Genomic DNA, 16,677 nt, shown 5'->3' with positions numbered 1-16,677 from the left:
TTGTTGGTCCCTTTCTCCAATACTCACTAACTTAATTAACATTTTTCACTTTGCTTCATTTGTGGCCTTCTTTCTCCACTAAATAAATAAACAACACAAATTTTTTAAAAATCCGTGACTCCCTCCCTCCCTTGTGACAATATTTCGTAGACGGAAGAAATATTTTTATTGAAAATATAAAATAGTAATTAATGTATATTTAATAAATTCAAATTACTGATAATTAGCTGTTTTGCCTTTATTATAACTCTACATATGAGAGTATTATAGTATAATATTATCACATAATATCAGTAGATTCAATACTAACAAAATAATAATAAAGTTATATATATATATATATATATATATATAGGGTTGAGTTCCATACAAAATTATTTTTTTCGAGAGAATGAACAAATCTATACATTTTACGAATATATCAACATAACTAATAAACAGACGTATTTAGTAAAAATAGAGAAAAACTCGCCATCATCAGGATTCGAATCCAAGCCAAAATATTGTTCATGCATGCGGTACATTGATTTGTTCATTAAAATTATAGATCTGTTCGTTTTTGTTTCACGAATTCTCTATTCTCTAAATATTTAGCATTGTCGGTCGAATCTTTCTATATATATATATAGATATTTATATAATACATAATCCAAATATATCAGAGAACTGCAATTTTGTCGTTCCTATATGATGGAGACCAGATAGACCGACCATGTAACTCAACATAGTAAAACAGATACAACCATAAATGCATTTCTTCATTTTGTGAATTGTGATGCTGCATGCTGCTGCTACTGACCAAATTGCAGTTATTAATACAACATATATATGTTTGATTTATTTTTAGATATTTTGCAGATCGTGAATTGTTACGTACACAGGTGTTTTTTAACTAGATAAATTTTCCATCCTCATCTTTTTCGTATTTCTCTTCTTATATTTGAATATTTGATGATAAATCGCAGTTTGCTGGTATGATGCTTAATTTCAATCAATAAATTGGAAGTTTGAGTCATTTAAATGATTAAAATGTAACTGTTGTTTTTCGTATTTCTCGGTTCTTTCCTTTTTGATGTTGTTTCCTTCTTTCTCTGGCTGTAGTCACTTTTGAACAGCAGCTATGCATGGTTTTGATCTGTCTATTTTACGTTTCTCCTTGTATCTTCTCGTGGGCGTTGTCACGTTTGGGCAACGTACTGATTGATATCTATGCACAGGTTGGAGGTCTGCCTAACCCCTCACCCCTTGGGTGTTTCCATTTAAAAAAAAATTGATTTTTATTTCATTGATTAATAACTTTTTAAAAAGGAAAAAAAAATCTCTTCTTATATTTATATGTGTGCACATAGTTAATTTTTTGTGTGCATTAATATGCATTTATGTGGAATATGAATAAATACATAGATTTTATGTGGAATAAATACATAGAGTTTAGGCTCTCATAAAAAAAATACATAGAGTTAGGCTATATAACACCTTTTAAAATATAAACTATAAATTCATAGATTTTATGTGGAATATGAATAAATTTATTGTAAAAAAATACTATGAATTTTAAAACTGAAAATTTTCACTTATTATGGGATTCGAACCCAGAACTATTCATTTAATAAAGTGATGAACTAATCATAAATCTTCATGAGATAAGGATTAAAAATTATTCCAATCCTTGTATTTAAATGGAAATTAAAGAAATCAAAACAAAGGAATTAAAAGTAAATAGGTATTAATCCAATTTTCAAGTTTTTAGCAACTGAATCAATTCATTAAGTTCAATCCAATACTTGAGCTCCGCCACCCAATTCCTATATCATTGAATCTTTAATCTTTCTGTAAACTATTATTTTATGCTATTTTATGCTATATTTTTTAGATACAAAATACATATATGTCATAAAATTATGTACTATTACATTAACAAATTAAGAACAATTATATTATTACAAAACTAAATATTCAAATAAAACACAAACTATTATCGTGAAACTTAAATTAATAACCTCTTAAAAGAGAGTCACTTGGACTAGACCTCGTCGGCAATTTTTATGCAGTATTGCACAAGCAAACGTATAATAAATGGTGTTAATTAGTAAGGGACATGAACATGTGAGAATGTCATGTACATATATAGTTTGGAAAAAGGTGGAAAGGAAAAATTCTATCATCTCGTTATTGGTGTTTCAAATCTCAATGGAAAATTAGGTATAATTATGCTATGGTGCATGTCTTTATCACAACTTGGTTCAAGGTCAAGACAAAAGGTGGAAAGGACTAGCTAGTATAATATATTCATTTTTCACATTTATATTGCAATTATAAATATGTACATATGTTTTGTTTTTTGTTTTTGTTTTTTTTTGTTTTTATTTGAGGGAGTTGGGGAGGGAAAACAGTGGAGTTTAAACTCGGGACCTCACTGTTCACACACAGGAGGTCCCTTTAGTAACATATGTTTTGTTTTAGATAACGTATTTTTCCCTATTTTATATTCTCTCCGTCCGCGATATCGTTTCCGCATTGTGGACGGCGCGAGTTTTAAGAAAAGTGGTGGATAGTAGTGGATATTATAGTGAGTGGAGTTTGGATCTCACTATTGTTGTGAGTAGAACTTTGTGGACCATACTTCTATAAATGAAAGTGGAAACAACATCACAGACGAATCAAAATAACAAATGTGGAAACGATATTACGAACGGAGGGAGCATGTGCTATATGTATATAACTGTGCACAAGAACTGTTGGAACTTGGAAGTCGATAGGTGACATATTTATATTTTCAAGATTAAATGGAATGGAGTGGTTGTAGGGATGCATTAAAATAGAGGTTGTATATATAAAGAGAGAGGTTTGGTATATGATAGTGCATTTGAACAAAATAAAACAAAAAATATAGTAATTTTTTTTATAGATGCAAACGTTCGCATAGAGACCTTCTCAAATACTTATATGTCATCGAAAATGACTTATTTTATCTGGACATGAGAATTAGAGCTAATTGTTAAAATAAGATCGTAACTTTCGGTATTTTTAGAAAGATGATTATATGTTACGAAATTTGAAAATAAGAACTATATATATAACTTTCATTTTTCCATTTACACTCTTATTTTGGATCGTGATGGAAGCTATAGTCCTCATTTTGATGCGTTAAACATGAGTGTAAATGTAAAAAATAGAAGTTACAGTCATCATTTTCAAATTCCGTAACATATAATCTTCTTTTTGAAAATACTGAAAGTTACGATCATCATTTAACAATTAGCTCCAATGATTAAGGAGGAGATGTTTAGAGTGTAAAGTAAGTAGTGACCACTTATAAGGATGAAGTGTAAATTAAGTGTATAGTATAAATAAATTTTATTTTTAGATTAGACCATTATCAATGAGACAGACGAAAATAAAAATAGAAAAAGTGAATCATTATCAATGAGACGGAATGAGTAAAAATTACATAAAAATGCATGTTTATTTGGTACACATCTCACTAACAGTGTGGCCATCAACATCGACCATTAAACATAGTATTTATTAATAATTAATTAGAATTTTGAATTTGAGAAGGATGCATAGGAGTGTGCCCTTAATATATTTATTTTTGTGGATAAGATTATATTGTTGAATTATTTTTTTTCTTTCTGGGATGGTGGGTGTATTATTGAGCAAAGATGGTGCACATATTCAACCTTTTTCTTTGATAACAAAGTCTCAAATCATTATAGTATGGAAATATGTCTTGTCATAGGTATATTATATTATATTTATATTGCAAGTCTTGGATGTAAGTCATTGTCAAATATAGATACAATGATACATAAATTGGACATTTTGACATTTATATGTATTGTAATATAACAAACAAGCTATTTATAATATACTAGTACTTCCCCCCAAAGATATATAAGTGATTGCATATATGAAAAAAGGAAGTGCAGATTCTCAATAACTTCACTAAAGATGAGTAGATGATAAATAAATTATTGGGAGAAAAAAGTTGCTAGGCCCAAATAGCCAAAGAAAAAGGCATATTTTCTTAGTTTCTTGCCCACTTTAATTTAAACCAAGAACATGGTATTTGGGCCCTCTAATAATAATTTTATTACTTTGTCATCATTGGTGGTACATGTTGGAAAGGCAAATATATACCACTAATGTCTAAGTGGTAGAGTTTTTAGAGAAACTCATTTTATAGAGTGATATACTTATTCTGCCCATAAAAAAAAATTATGACATTGTAAACGACACAAATTTTAATAAAAAGAAAATTATCGATTGAATAATTCTTTTTTTGGCAAGTTTATGTTCTTCTTTGTAAACAGCACAAATTTTAAAAATAAATTACTCCCTCCGTCCCACTCCAAATGTCCCACTTTTCATAATGGGGTGTCCCACTCCAACTGTTCCATACATTTTTTGGCAATACACTCTTTCTCTCTATACTTAATATTTAAACAATTTCCATCAACCCACTTTATCTACTTTATACCCAATTTATCTACTTTATATCAATTTCTTAATCTTCGTGCCCAAAAGTAAGGGGACATTTGGAGCGGGACGGAGGGAGTAATAATTAGAGTTCAATAACCTCTAACTTGTTGACTCAGGTAGAGTACGTTGATGAATCAAGATGATGAGGTTATGGTTCAGCCACACGTAGTCGCTGGTCGCGACGGAACACGAAAAGAAAAACCAAAATTATGAGACTAGATTTCAACCAAATTGATTAGTCTATAATATATACTCGTACATGTCCCAAACTCAATTAATTGCCCAAACTCGTTTAAATATATAAATATAAGTTGTTACAATAATTGAATATATTCCTCAATAAATATCAATTCATTACAGAAAAAACATTAATGATAAATAATATATATTCATAACATAAGATGAATTTTTTTAAAAAAAATCCACGTAAGCATGTCGATCAACGTTCGAGCCATTTAGAATTTTTATACCAGTGAGAAAATTGGATATTGTCTCAAGATAATGTAGTATTCAAGTATCATTTTATTTGAAAAAAATATATAGCTTCATATCACTCTCAATGAAGTTACACTAAGAAAAACTCAAACATATATAACTATCATAAGAAGTTATATTTGAGTTTAACCATTGTCTCAAGCAAAACTGGGAATTCTACAACTTATGGAAGTCAGAAGCATATGCTAATTTACTAAAATAGGCTCTACAAGCTGCATAAACTCTTTCCAATGGCAGGTAAATGTGCAAGGCCTCAGACCCTCAGATAAAAATAAACAGCTAAAAATCTACATAAATGCATTTTAGATGAGAAACATTAGTGAGTGTTAAGTCTTTTTTGTGAAAATCTTGTTGTGTTCATAAGCCATTCTTCTGGATGAATCTGTGGCTTCTCTGAAAGAAACTGTAAAACAGTAACTTACAATCGAAACGAAAGGAGCGTATCCACCGGATTCCGGGAAATGCTGCATTTTTGTGCCAAGCCCCTTTACCTGCAACTGGCAACAAAGGAAACACCAATGTGAGTATTTGTAGTAAATACTTGGACCTCATGTATAGGTATAGTCTACTGCGTCGCCTAACGCTGAAGCCTGAGAAAAATCGAGCCTCTTCTTTCTGGCAGCGCCTTCTGCAGCCGTCCCACTCACACAGTCACACACATGAAAGGAGAGGAGTGATTACCAGATCAATGATCAAACAATGGCTGATATATACAAATGGGAAAGCTGATGGATTACTCTTTGTTTGTCTTATTCTTGAAAATGAATTGCTAAATGGCCTAATTCTACATTAGAAAAAAATCTTTAAAGTCTGCTTTTGCACACATCAATTGATCCCTTTTCTCTATGACCTTGTTGGTCCTGATCAGAATTCTGTAATGTATAAGATGATTCAGCAGCAGGTTTGTGATGATCATTCCCCACCCGGGACACGGAAAGCATCCTCGGATGAGGGTGCAACGCTAAAGAAACCTCGCCCCACCAATCGGGGTTTCTAACATACCACTCCATGGTTTTCCTCAGACCATCTTCCCATTTCGTTTTCTCCGACCATCCCAATTTCTTTAGCTTCTGAGAGTCCAGGAAGTACCTCTGGTCGTTGAAAGGCCGGTTCTCCACAAACTTGATCACAAGGGACGCGTCCAGAGAAAAAAGCCGACAAATATCCTCAGCCACATCAATGACACTCTTCTCCTCTTGTGTCCCAATGTTGTAGATGTGTCCAACTTCACCCCTGTGGAGTATGATATCAAATGCTTCTGCTACATCTTCACAATATAGATAGCTTCTGACGTTGGAGCCGTCCCCATGAATCGGGAGAGGCTGCCCTTTCATGGCTAAGAGGATGAATTTAGGAACCAACTTCTCCGGATACTGATGGGGACCATAAACGTTGTTCCCCCTCGTGATTATCACAGGCAATCCATATGACCGGCCATACGCCATAACAAGCATTTCAGCTCCAGCTTTGGATGCAGAGTATGGATTCGTGGGGAGAAGCTGCGACGCCTCATGGTTGCCTACCACAGCATCCTCATCCGTCTCTCCATAAACCTCATCAGTACTAACGTGGACGAATCTCTTAACATGACCAAAGGCTTTGCAAGCTTCGAGAAGGACACAGGTACCATATACATTGTTCCTGATAAACTCCAAGCTATTACCAAACGAGTTATCAACGTGCGTTTGAGCAGCAAAGTGCATGACCGTGTCTATGGCCTCCGTAGCAAGTATGAAATACATGAGATCAGCACTGCAAACATCGCCTTTCACAAATTTGAAGTTAGGGAGAGATTGAGAGGGCTCGAGGTTCCTCAAGTTCGAGCAGTAATCCAGCTTATCCACAACAACAATCTTGTACTCGGAGTAGCTTCGTGTCAGCCAGTTTGCAACATGGGAGCCTATGAAACCAGCACCACCAGTCATCAAGATATTCTTTGCTCCATATTTTTCCATATTGAAGCAAGATGATGAAGCCCAGCCCTCAATCTCTAAAATAACAAAAACTTGATTTAGAAAAAGAAGCAAAAATGGAAAAGAAGCAGAAAAATGTGATCACCAGCAAAAAAAAATCATTAGATTTTACAAAAATATAAAGAAACACAGTATTGAAGCAAGATAATGAAGCTCAGCCCCTCAATCTCTTAAATAACAAAAACTTGATTTTAAAAAAGAAACAAAAATGAAAAGAAGCAGAAAAATGTGATCACCAGCAAAACAAAATCATTAGATTTCACAAAAATATAAAGAAACACAGTATTGAAGCAAGATAATGAAGCTGAAGCTCAGCCCCTCAATCTTTAAAATAACAAAAACTTGATTTAGAAAAAGAAGCAGAAAAGGAATAGGAAATTTTGATCACCAGCAAAATAGAAAAATATGAAGAAACAGAGAAGAAGTCATATTGAGCTAATAGAAAAAAGAATCCCAATGCAAGATTGAATATTTGGCAAATGAAACCAAAATTACACCTATAACTAGTTTCCTAATGCTGTCAACAAATTTTCGCAGATTAAATTCAAAATCAGCAAAGAAGATTTCAATAAAAGAAAAATACAAAATCATACACAAAACTCCCAAAAAATCAACATTCATTAGGTCACAGAACCAAAAAAAAATCATAGCTTCATCACAAATCTCACAGCTTCTGATGCAATGTAAGATTTTTCACATGCGAAAAAAGTAAGAATCTGTTGGATCAAAGAAGAATCTCGGAGTTCGATCCAATTTACCTGAAAATCAGCAAGCTCGAATCATCAAAAAATCAGAAGAGCTTCATTTTTCATCAAAATTTATGTGGGATGCAACGTAATTAAAATGATCCCACATATAATTATGATATTTTTAAAAAAAGAGAGAAAACAATTTGTTTTTTTTTTAGGTGAAAACAATTTGGTTTGAAATCAAATCAGGGAAGAGTGTGGAAAACTAAGGAGTTCAGTTACCGAATATTTTGTCTTTCCGGCCAATAACAACACGACACGTGGAGATTCATAATGATATTTTAGCCAATGACGCTTTTAATCTTTAATTAGTAATTAATCAGTAATTAATAAGATTCAGGTCGGCCGAGGTAAAAGGAGAACATTTTGCTCGAATCAAGGTAGATTTTCAACTAGAATTCCGCCGAAGCCGAAATCAGAGAAGAAAATATCTATCAAGAATTTTTGATCCCGATCTGCAAGGCTTTCCCGCATTTTAAATCTCTTAATGCTTCGAGGTAATTGTAATTATAGATTTAGTTATACTCAACTAATTCGTTTCCCCACAGATTTTGACATTTTTTGCAATTTCTGAATTGATAATGCGAGCATATTTCAGTGCAAGGTGTTATAGAGCTGGTATTGCCGATTTCGATTTTAGTTTCGTGTGATTAGTTCAAAATAACGAGGATATGATCTGATGTTGAGATAGCTCGAATTTAGATTCTTTTCGTGCTTAATTAGGGTTTTTGATGTGGAAAAATTGGTGCAATGTTGTGTTTTGCAGCTATGTTTGGAGGTGGGAATAGATTATTGAAGCATTCAAGAGGAACAAAGAAAATCCAGTCTCCAGTTTTCATTGCATTGCTGATTTTGGTAATAGTTGCATTGGTGTTCTTCTTTGGAAACAATGGTGATAGGTCTAGTTTGATGCCTGACTTGGATAACCAGAAATGGAATAGCTTCGACTCGTTGGTTCGATTGGATCCATCTGTGGAATTGAGGAATGGAACTGATTTGATATGGCAGATTCCTGACTCTGACTCACCCAAGGGCATTCTGTTCTTGGCTCACGGCTGCAGCGGTAGGGCGGCTAATTTCTGGGATAAGTCTCCAAAGTGTCTGCATTGTGTTGGTTTACCTGAAGAGAGGCTCATTGTGCTTCATGCTCTGGCTAGAGGATTTGCTGTGTTTGCCATATCGAGTAAAGGTGTATGCTGGTCGTTGGGGGAGGAGCGTTTGATCGTCAGAAGCATGATCCGGTGGTGGATCTCTGAGCAAAAGATGGAGAAGCTGCCTGTATACGCGATGGGAGCTTCTTCTGGTGGATACTTTGTCTCTGCTCTTGCTGCAGAGTTCCATTTCAGAGCTATTGCCTTGATGATTGCAGAAGGGGTGTTCAGTCATTTGGATATAACCAAGAAGTACCCAGCTACGCTCTTCGTGCACATGCCCAAAGATGAGAAACGAAGCCGGAAGATTGAGAAGTATCTGGTGGTGATGAGGGAGAAGGGTATCGACGTTGCAGAAGTTAAATGTGTGGAATTCCCCTTGACACCTCAGTTTTTTGCCAACAGAATCCCAGGTCTCAGTCCAAATTTGTCGGTGAAGTTGTTCGACGTTTTCCAGGATAAGGGCTTTATTGACGAGAACGGTTACATGAGGGATGACGGGCGTGTGATACCGTGGAAAACAGCCATTGAGGAGAGGAATATTTTCCTCCCAAAGAAAGCATTGGTCAATCATATTCAGGAGGAGATGAATCTTGCATTTGCTTATCATGAAATGACTAGCTTGCAGTCTCAGGAAATCCTTGACTGGTTTGAATCTCATTAGAGGAGCTGACGAGCAATCGACCTTGTTACCGGTTTCCCCGTTCCTCGTCCCAGAAAAGTGATGACAGTTTGGATGACGCGATACCAGAGAGGAACTCAGGCTCGGAACCGGGATGCATAAATCGAGCAGATTTGATCAGTCTACCAATTTTGGTGAGGTGTGGAAGCAGGAGTGTGTACCCAGTTTAGTATGAAGCTGTGCAGATTGTATCTTATATAGTTGGATGATTTTTTACCAAATATGGTGGAGTTTCAGGGTCTTTTCTTCTTGAATTATGCATGGAGATCTTAACAATTAACTTGTGCAAAAACACATCTGTGTGGTTGGCCAATTAGCATATAATTTTGCTGCATTTTTTTGTCTGTGAAGATGATAATGGTATGAATAAACCAAGTATGTATGCCTATGCATACATTGTGGTTTCTTTGGAAAAGGATTTCTACATATCTCTGAGGGGTTGCAGCTGTTTCTTTCTTTAGCAGAAGGCTCAGCAGAAATTCCCCAGCTTATTGGTTAGCCACAACTTCATTGGTTTATGTATTCGAATTATCGGAGCTCAGTTCGAAAAAAGTTTGTTCAAATTCATTCAGAGAAATTCAATAAATAAACAAGTCAAACTTAAGCTTGATTGTATTCGACTTGTTAGCTCGTGAAGTGATTCGATTTGAAAAATACTTATAAATTAGTATCTACTAAAATTAATAATAATTGTATTAAATCTCTAATTAACTATGTCATAAGAAAATAATTAATATATTTATTATGTTGAATGAAATAATTTATTTTCAAAAGAATAATCAATATTTTGAATATAAATATAAACTTGAAAAGTTCATACAAACTCAATTAAGCTCATGAGCCTCAAAGTATTCGATAAACAAAGTTCAAGATTCAACTCGTGACTAAACAAACCAAACTTGACTATACTACTATTCGATTCGGCTCGATTCAATTACACCCCTAAACATGGTCACAATAGATTTCAATCTGAATTACTGTTCTACATCGCCTTTACTATCGCAGCCTATTGGCCAGATAACTAATCTTAACCTTATCTCACCTATCAAATAAGGCCTAAGCATTTCCTCACTCTGTAGTAGAGAAAACAAAGCTAAAGAGGGCATCAAAATCATACAGCAAACAAGTAGGGATGGCATTTCCAGTCCAAAGTGGCATAAGCAGTACATTCCGGCCGATAGCCGAGCCTCTTTCCGGCTATCATGCAAATAATAGACGCACGCAACAAAAAATTGTTTCGACACTATCATGTGTAACAAAATACAATGGAGATTTTTACACACTAATCGTACAAACAAGACAACTAAGAAAGTGCAGTGCGAGAGAAATGAAAGTCAAAGAATATCTTTTGCTAGCCTCACTGGTTTGTCTTTCAAAAATGCTATGTCACTGCTTGCTGTGGTGAGCAGATGGTGGTCCATTTCCTCCTCTTCACTTTCTCCTGTTACATATGATGCACCAATCTCGGTACCGTCTTCTGTTTATAAAATACAATGTATTAAAATTGTTATTAGGAAATCCAGTCTGATCAACAAACACGGCCCCCGGCCCCAGAAAAACAGAGAAAAAAAAATGACTCGATCTAATTGAATCAGCACTGACAAGTCTATTTCCATATATCTATATAGTAGGATCAAAAACCATGATCTACTTTGAGACAAAAATTTCTATGGTAATAATTGGTTTTTAGTATATCAAATGTTCGGGAAACTATGTTAAGGGCTTTGGCTCTTTCCTATACAGTAATTGAAACTTGAAGAAAAATGAGATTTCACCACCTAACAAACATAAGTATCAGTAAAATTTTACTTTGACGGTGTAGAGTTGGAAAAAGAGACGAGACTTATCCTCTAGAACCTAAATAAATTGCTACCGGTTACCAAATATAATCATTTACTTGACTAAAAATGATTACCTTTCAGCTCTGTTATTCATGACTAATTCGAGAAAGGATTTAGAAGCTATCAACGAAATGAAAAGTAAAATTTCTTAGGAATGCTTGAACAACATATATTGTTCAAGAAATCGGATATATTCCAATGTTATTTGGTGATTCATGATTGATAACTAGCTGCAGATCCTGGATTTGTCTATTTCTCCTACTATTGCTTTTTATTTATTTTCACTCCTGCATCATGGGAGATTGGGAGTAGCCTAGGCTTTTCGAACATTTCAATCTCATATTAATATAAAGCTCATATACCATCTAGTCCAATCTTATAGAACTTGCCTGAACACATTTCGACGTCAGGAAGATGTGTCACTTGAGTAGCCTGGATACTTTCAGGCAGCAGACAGTTACAGAAAGAACCTGGAATTAGACATTATGATGTAAGAGAGGAAGGCAGGAGAGCTGTATACAATATTGAAAGTAAAAGAATTCAAGCATGTATCGAATAAAAGTCTGTTTCTCAGATGGAATTTTAAAGTGTTTGAAAGGTGTTAGGTTGAAGTGTAACTTAATCCAGAACTACTTGGGACCATACACATAAAAAAAGAAAAAGAAAGAAAGAGTAACTAAAATGAAAACAAATCAAAACCACAGTTGTGCACTTTCGCAAATAGACTTATCAAGTTACTTTTTCTAGTGTAAAATTTAACATCAATAACCGGACACAAAATATTTTTAAACATAGGCTTGCTTCCATATTAAGACATGAGAAATAGACAATCCTGAGAAAAGGATATCATTTTCACCCAGGAGTAGAATCATATCAGACAGCTTAGCTCCATATTGACATAAGAAATTCAAGAAAAAATCACATGATGCATAATTATTTTCATATTGGAGGGGTCTCTGCTGATCTACCTTATGGCTGGACAGATAAATGTTTGGATTTTTGCGATTATTTCATAACTGGGCTTGTCTTATTCAACTCTTACCTAATCGTGCCAATCGATTAACCCAGCCAGGTATAGCTTTTCCAGTGAGTCGCTGACAAACTTCATCAGTGAAATGATTGCAATTCTTAGAAATTAGATTGTATGTGTCACCATGATAGTTGCTTGAGAGATGTTCCATAAATGAGCGAAATTCTGAACGAGACATGTCAGTACTTCCCAAATGGATTGCGCGTCTAAATATAAAACCAGGGCAACCTCTAGGTTCAACCTCAAACACTCCACTTGTTGGGTACTCATGAGCTCCAAATCCATATTCCAGGCCATGTGCTGTTTCATAAAATTGAGAAAATAGATTACAAAAGATATTAAGTACAACATGAAGAGAAATTATCAAAGAGATCATCAAATTAAAATTACAAAACTAACAGTTTAAGAAGTCATACAAATGGCATGTACCATGTCAAAATAAAAAATGCTGACAGTTGTTTCATTGGCATTAGGGGCCCATTATATTCTTTTGCCAATATTATATATGATTCACAGCAGTAGATTGCAGACATAAGGATCACTGGAAAATTAGTGAATAGTTTGGGCAAGCCATTTGGTCTAATGGAACCACCTGAATCTCTCAATCCTGTCGACTCCTTTCAAACAATTAACAGCCTTTGATTGCCATTGACTCTATCAATCCAAATGTCACTCTCTCAGTCGATTCCGGTAGAGGAAATTAATTGGTAACTCAATCACTCGATGTATAGTCAACCCATAAGATATGTTGCAATCAGACAGGTCAGCTTAATATATTTGCCATAATGCAAGAGTGTTGGGATCTGAAGATATTAGTTTTAGATGTTTTGAATGATCCCAAACTGAGCTATATGACTAAGCTAAGCTGGAAGGAAACAATGGTGAGAAGCCAAAACAAACACCTAAAATCCATGAACCCAAGATGAACAAATCAATGTAACACATGAACAACCAAATTACTTGAATGCGGTTGTGCATGTATTAAATTGATTTGTTCAGCTCGAGTTGCTCAACAGGCTGAAACCCTTTAGCTACATATTTATTATGACTATTTGTTTTCTAAATTTCATGATAGTAGAAACAAAAATCTCGTAAAAAAGTTCCTGCCAGATTAGAAGCAAGCACAAACCAAATGTAGGAGTCTCCTTGAAGTTAAGATGAGAAATGGAGGTGTTAATAGCATGGTGAGCTTTCTACAATAAAGGTAGCATCTATTGAGTTCCAGAAGTTCCAAAAAACTGGAAAGCTTCACTAATTAATGAATCCACCCAGTACTGTAAGTCAAGATACATGTTGATTCACCATATCATCAAGAGCACAAATTATTTTCCGAAAGCTGAGGCCAATTGGCATTATATGTGACCCAAAAAGTGTTCTTAAATGTGAGAGGATGGGCTATAATAATTTCCATGAGCTCATAAACGAGAAACCATTCTCAACCTTTTATTTCATCACCTATCTTAAATGCCTCATAAATACTCAGCCAAACCACTACAAAATGAACACATGGAATAGCTAAAAGGACTCAAGGACAAAGGCAACAGAAGATAATATTTCCCGCTCTAACTTGGAAAAAAGCAATAGAAGGGGTGTCTTCTTGTCTTGATTTTTACACTTTATTCGTTACTGGAAAAATAGAGAGCCAGAAAGTGGAGGCATGTTTTTTTGTTTATCAGTCTTTAAGTTTTAAGAAGGAAGCAAAGCTTTCTTTCAATTTACAGATCAACAAACTTAAATTCTGTAGCACATATGTAAAGCACAAACAATACTGTTGTAATCTAAAGTATGTTTTGTTCTTCTAGTGCTAAAGAAATCAAGCCTACTGTGGCATATAGAGAATGAGATTTACGCAAATTTCATTAACAAATCTCCAGGCAATCAATATAAAACTAAAAAGTTAAAAACCTGAAAGGAAGTCCTTAGCGAGTCCCATTTGTAAAACTCTTCATTTATAATTCATTTTGGCCTCTATATGATGAATTTAAACTATGTTCCATAATAAAACCTAGGGATTCGACATAAAAGGTAACCAATCACTTACTAACTGGATATCAGAAAAGCATTCATAATGTTGTATGGATCTTATTGAAATAGAGTACTAGTTTGGTGGATTAGAAGTCAGAAGACTCAAAACCACCTAACATGAAATTGAAAACCCAAAAGTTGAGAAAATTCTCAATCAGTTAGCTGTGAGGTCACATCATTAGATGCAAACTGAATCTTCATGCAGAGATTTTAGTCATGCAGAATATATACTCATGATTGTAGAGTTATGGTAGACTAATATCACTATCATCTATAAGCCTATCATATATTCAAGGTATCATCAGCAAAAATTACATGAAATAAAAGCACTTGATCTAGTCTAGCAGTGAATATTGCTTCTTTGTTGTCACTGTCCAACTAAAACTGAAAAAGGCAAGTTATCACTATCATTTAGCTTTCACAGGAGATGAATAAATCTTTGGGTAAATGTCGCAATCCATGGGCAAAGTATGCTGCTACTGTCTTTGGCTAAGCTAAAAATGTTGCCTATCCATAACAGATTTTAACCAATTAACAAATTACCAGCATTAAAAATTATGCAGAACAATGCAAACACAGAAACATGATGAGCTGCTCGATCATTAAGCATATTTTTGCAAAATAAAAATTTAAAAATAAGGCACAGTTGATCATACCTTCAATGCCGGAATGAAAAATCCCACATCCAAACCAATAAAGATAGTTGTTCATAGGAGTGAGATCATATATATTTAGGTAAAGCGGCGCCTGACTTTTCTCCGAGTTGTTCAGCTCCCTGGGCGAACTATCTGAGCTCGTAGAAATCGGAAACAATCGCATTGTATCAATCACCTCTACCACACCAGAAATGCCCCAAACTATACGTATATCAATATGTATATCTACACTTGTTTGCTAAAATCTCAAGAGCTCAACATCCTTAAAACTCCACAATCCCTGGCGATAGAGAAAATTAGGGATGCAATTATGTTAGGTCGACAGCAAATTCACTTGTATTGCAAATGAATACACAAAATCACTAGTTTTACGCAATAAATAGATCAGTAATATTGGAGAAACAGAGCTCGATTCACAACCAAAAGAAAAAAAGTTAAACATCAAAATGATGATTCAGCGATTGTACGCCTAGGGCTAATGCGCACAGTTTTTACATACCTTCAATGAAACCACATGCCAGTCCGTGAATCGTGATCACATACAGATGTATATCTGAGAATTTAGAGAGAGAAAGAGAGAGAAGTTACAGAAGATTTGAAGGGGAAATTCGCAGATGTGATGTCCGAATGATTACAGCTTCTCAATCCCATGATGGAGGAGAGAGAAAGAGAGGTTGATATTTTAAAAAGCTTTTTTTAAAATCAATTATTCACGTTGTACTACTATTTTAATTCAAACAAGAAATTTATTTATACAAATAAATAAATAAATATTTCATACAAAAATATTAGTACTACTAAAATTTAAATAAATTTATATAAATTGCTAAAATTTTATTTCATTAAAATTTATTATTACTAAAAATCATGAAAATAAGAAATAAAAAAATAAACACAAAAAATAAAAATGAAAATAAAGAAAATAAGGCAAAAAATGTGGATATGTGATAATAATAAAATTGTTTTTTAATTTAAATCTTTAAATGATTATTTTTAGATGGCGGAGGAATACAATTATTTTTTTTTGCTCAAACTTTTTTTAAAAAATTATTTCATTCTTTGTGGTATATAATTAGGAGGACAATAAACGAGCCAAACTAAATATTTATATTCAGGTTCGAGTTCGATTCGTTTAAATATTAAAATGTTCCAATTTAGCTCAAGTTTCTACTTTATTGGTCGAGCTCGCTTCAATTGGTGTGATACTCAATAATGTCAAATTTGAGCTCGGACTCGATTCATCAAATGTTCGAGTTTGAATTCATTCAAATATCATAGAGTACTTAAAAAATGTTAAAAATGTCCTCTTTATCTTAATCATATTACTCGACCTCAAATTCAACTCGTTTACGACTCGAGCATTAGTTGGATTAGAGGTTCGATCACAGATTCGTTAACAGACTCGTGAATATGTTCACGAATAAATAAATTTAAACATGATCGCGAGCTTAAGGAGCCGAACATTATCAAACTCAAGTTCAGACTAATTAAATTATTAAACTTTTTTTATGAGTTAAATTTCAAATAACTTATGAGTAATTATGTTCATTTTGAGTCATAATTAGTGGAAACTACGAGGTGTTTACTGTT

General features: G+C 34.0%; 3 protein-coding genes across 8 annotated transcripts; 1 reads left to right on the top strand and 2 right to left on the bottom strand.

The window, feature by feature from the left end:
- Positions 1-5,005: 5,005 nt before the first annotated feature.
- On the bottom strand, positions 5,006-7,896 carry LOC130985017 (trifunctional UDP-glucose 4,6-dehydratase/UDP-4-keto-6-deoxy-D-glucose 3,5-epimerase/UDP-4-keto-L-rhamnose-reductase RHM1-like). Of its 6 annotated transcripts, XM_057907756.1 has the most exons (4): positions 7,712-7,891; positions 7,115-7,122; positions 6,070-6,963; positions 5,006-5,477 (listed from the first exon to the last, which is right to left on the bottom strand). In XM_057907756.1, exons 3-4 carry the CDS (start codon positions 6,933-6,935, stop codon positions 5,468-5,470), a joined length of 876 nt encoding a protein of 291 aa, XP_057763739.1. In that variant the 5' UTR covers positions 6,936-6,963; positions 7,115-7,122; positions 7,712-7,891; the 3' UTR covers positions 5,006-5,467. The 6 variants fall into 6 exon arrangements, with proteins under 6 accessions (XP_057763739.1, XP_057763743.1, XP_057763740.1 ...); XM_057907760.1 differs by lacking the exon at positions 7,115-7,122 and having other exon boundaries at positions 6,070-6,970; positions 7,622-7,894; XM_057907757.1 differs by lacking the exon at positions 7,115-7,122 and having other exon boundaries at positions 6,070-6,970; positions 7,712-7,894.
- Positions 7,897-8,013: 117 nt separating this feature from the next.
- On the top strand, positions 8,014-9,811 carry LOC130985018 (uncharacterized). Its single transcript, XM_057907761.1, has 2 exons — positions 8,014-8,199; positions 8,469-9,811. Exons 1-2 carry the CDS (start codon positions 8,190-8,192, stop codon positions 9,515-9,517), a joined length of 1,059 nt encoding a protein of 352 aa, XP_057763744.1. The 5' UTR covers positions 8,014-8,189; the 3' UTR covers positions 9,518-9,811.
- Positions 9,812-10,649: 838 nt separating this feature from the next.
- Positions 10,650-15,809, bottom strand: LOC130985016 (deSI-like protein At4g17486). Its single transcript, XM_057907752.1, has 5 exons — positions 15,587-15,809; positions 15,088-15,367; positions 12,419-12,706; positions 11,766-11,846; positions 10,650-11,012 (listed from the first exon to the last, which is right to left on the bottom strand). The coding sequence occupies exons 2-5, from the start codon at positions 15,248-15,250 to the stop codon at positions 10,870-10,872; spliced, it is 675 nt and encodes a 224-aa protein (XP_057763735.1). The 5' UTR covers positions 15,251-15,367; positions 15,587-15,809; the 3' UTR covers positions 10,650-10,869.
- Positions 15,810-16,677: the final 868 nt, after the last annotated feature.

The sequence above is a fragment of the Salvia miltiorrhiza genome, chromosome 5 (genome assembly GCF_028751815.1).
Source record: "Salvia miltiorrhiza cultivar Shanhuang (shh) chromosome 5, IMPLAD_Smil_shh, whole genome shotgun sequence".
Lineage (NCBI taxonomy): Eukaryota > Viridiplantae > Streptophyta > Magnoliopsida > Lamiales > Lamiaceae > Salvia > Salvia miltiorrhiza.
Note: the sequence above shows the minus strand (reverse complement) of the source record. Positions and strands in the feature narration are given on the sequence as shown.

Coding starts and splice junctions, on each gene's coding strand:
- LOC130985016 (XM_057907752.1), bottom strand. CDS start 15,250: ATGCGATTGTTTCCGATTTCTACGAGCTCAGATAGTTCGCCCAGGGAG. Junction 11,847..12,418: donor TAATCGATTGGCACGATTAG/GTAAGAGTTGAA, acceptor GTCTAATTCCAG/GTTCTTTCTGTAACTGTCTG. Junction 11,013..11,765: donor TGACGTCGAAATGTGTTCAG/GCAAGTTCTATA, acceptor TTTTATAAACAG/AAGACGGTACCGAGATTGGT.
- LOC130985017 (XM_057907754.1), bottom strand. CDS start 6,935: ATGGAAAAATATGGAGCAAAGAATATCTTGATGACTGGTGGTGCTGGT.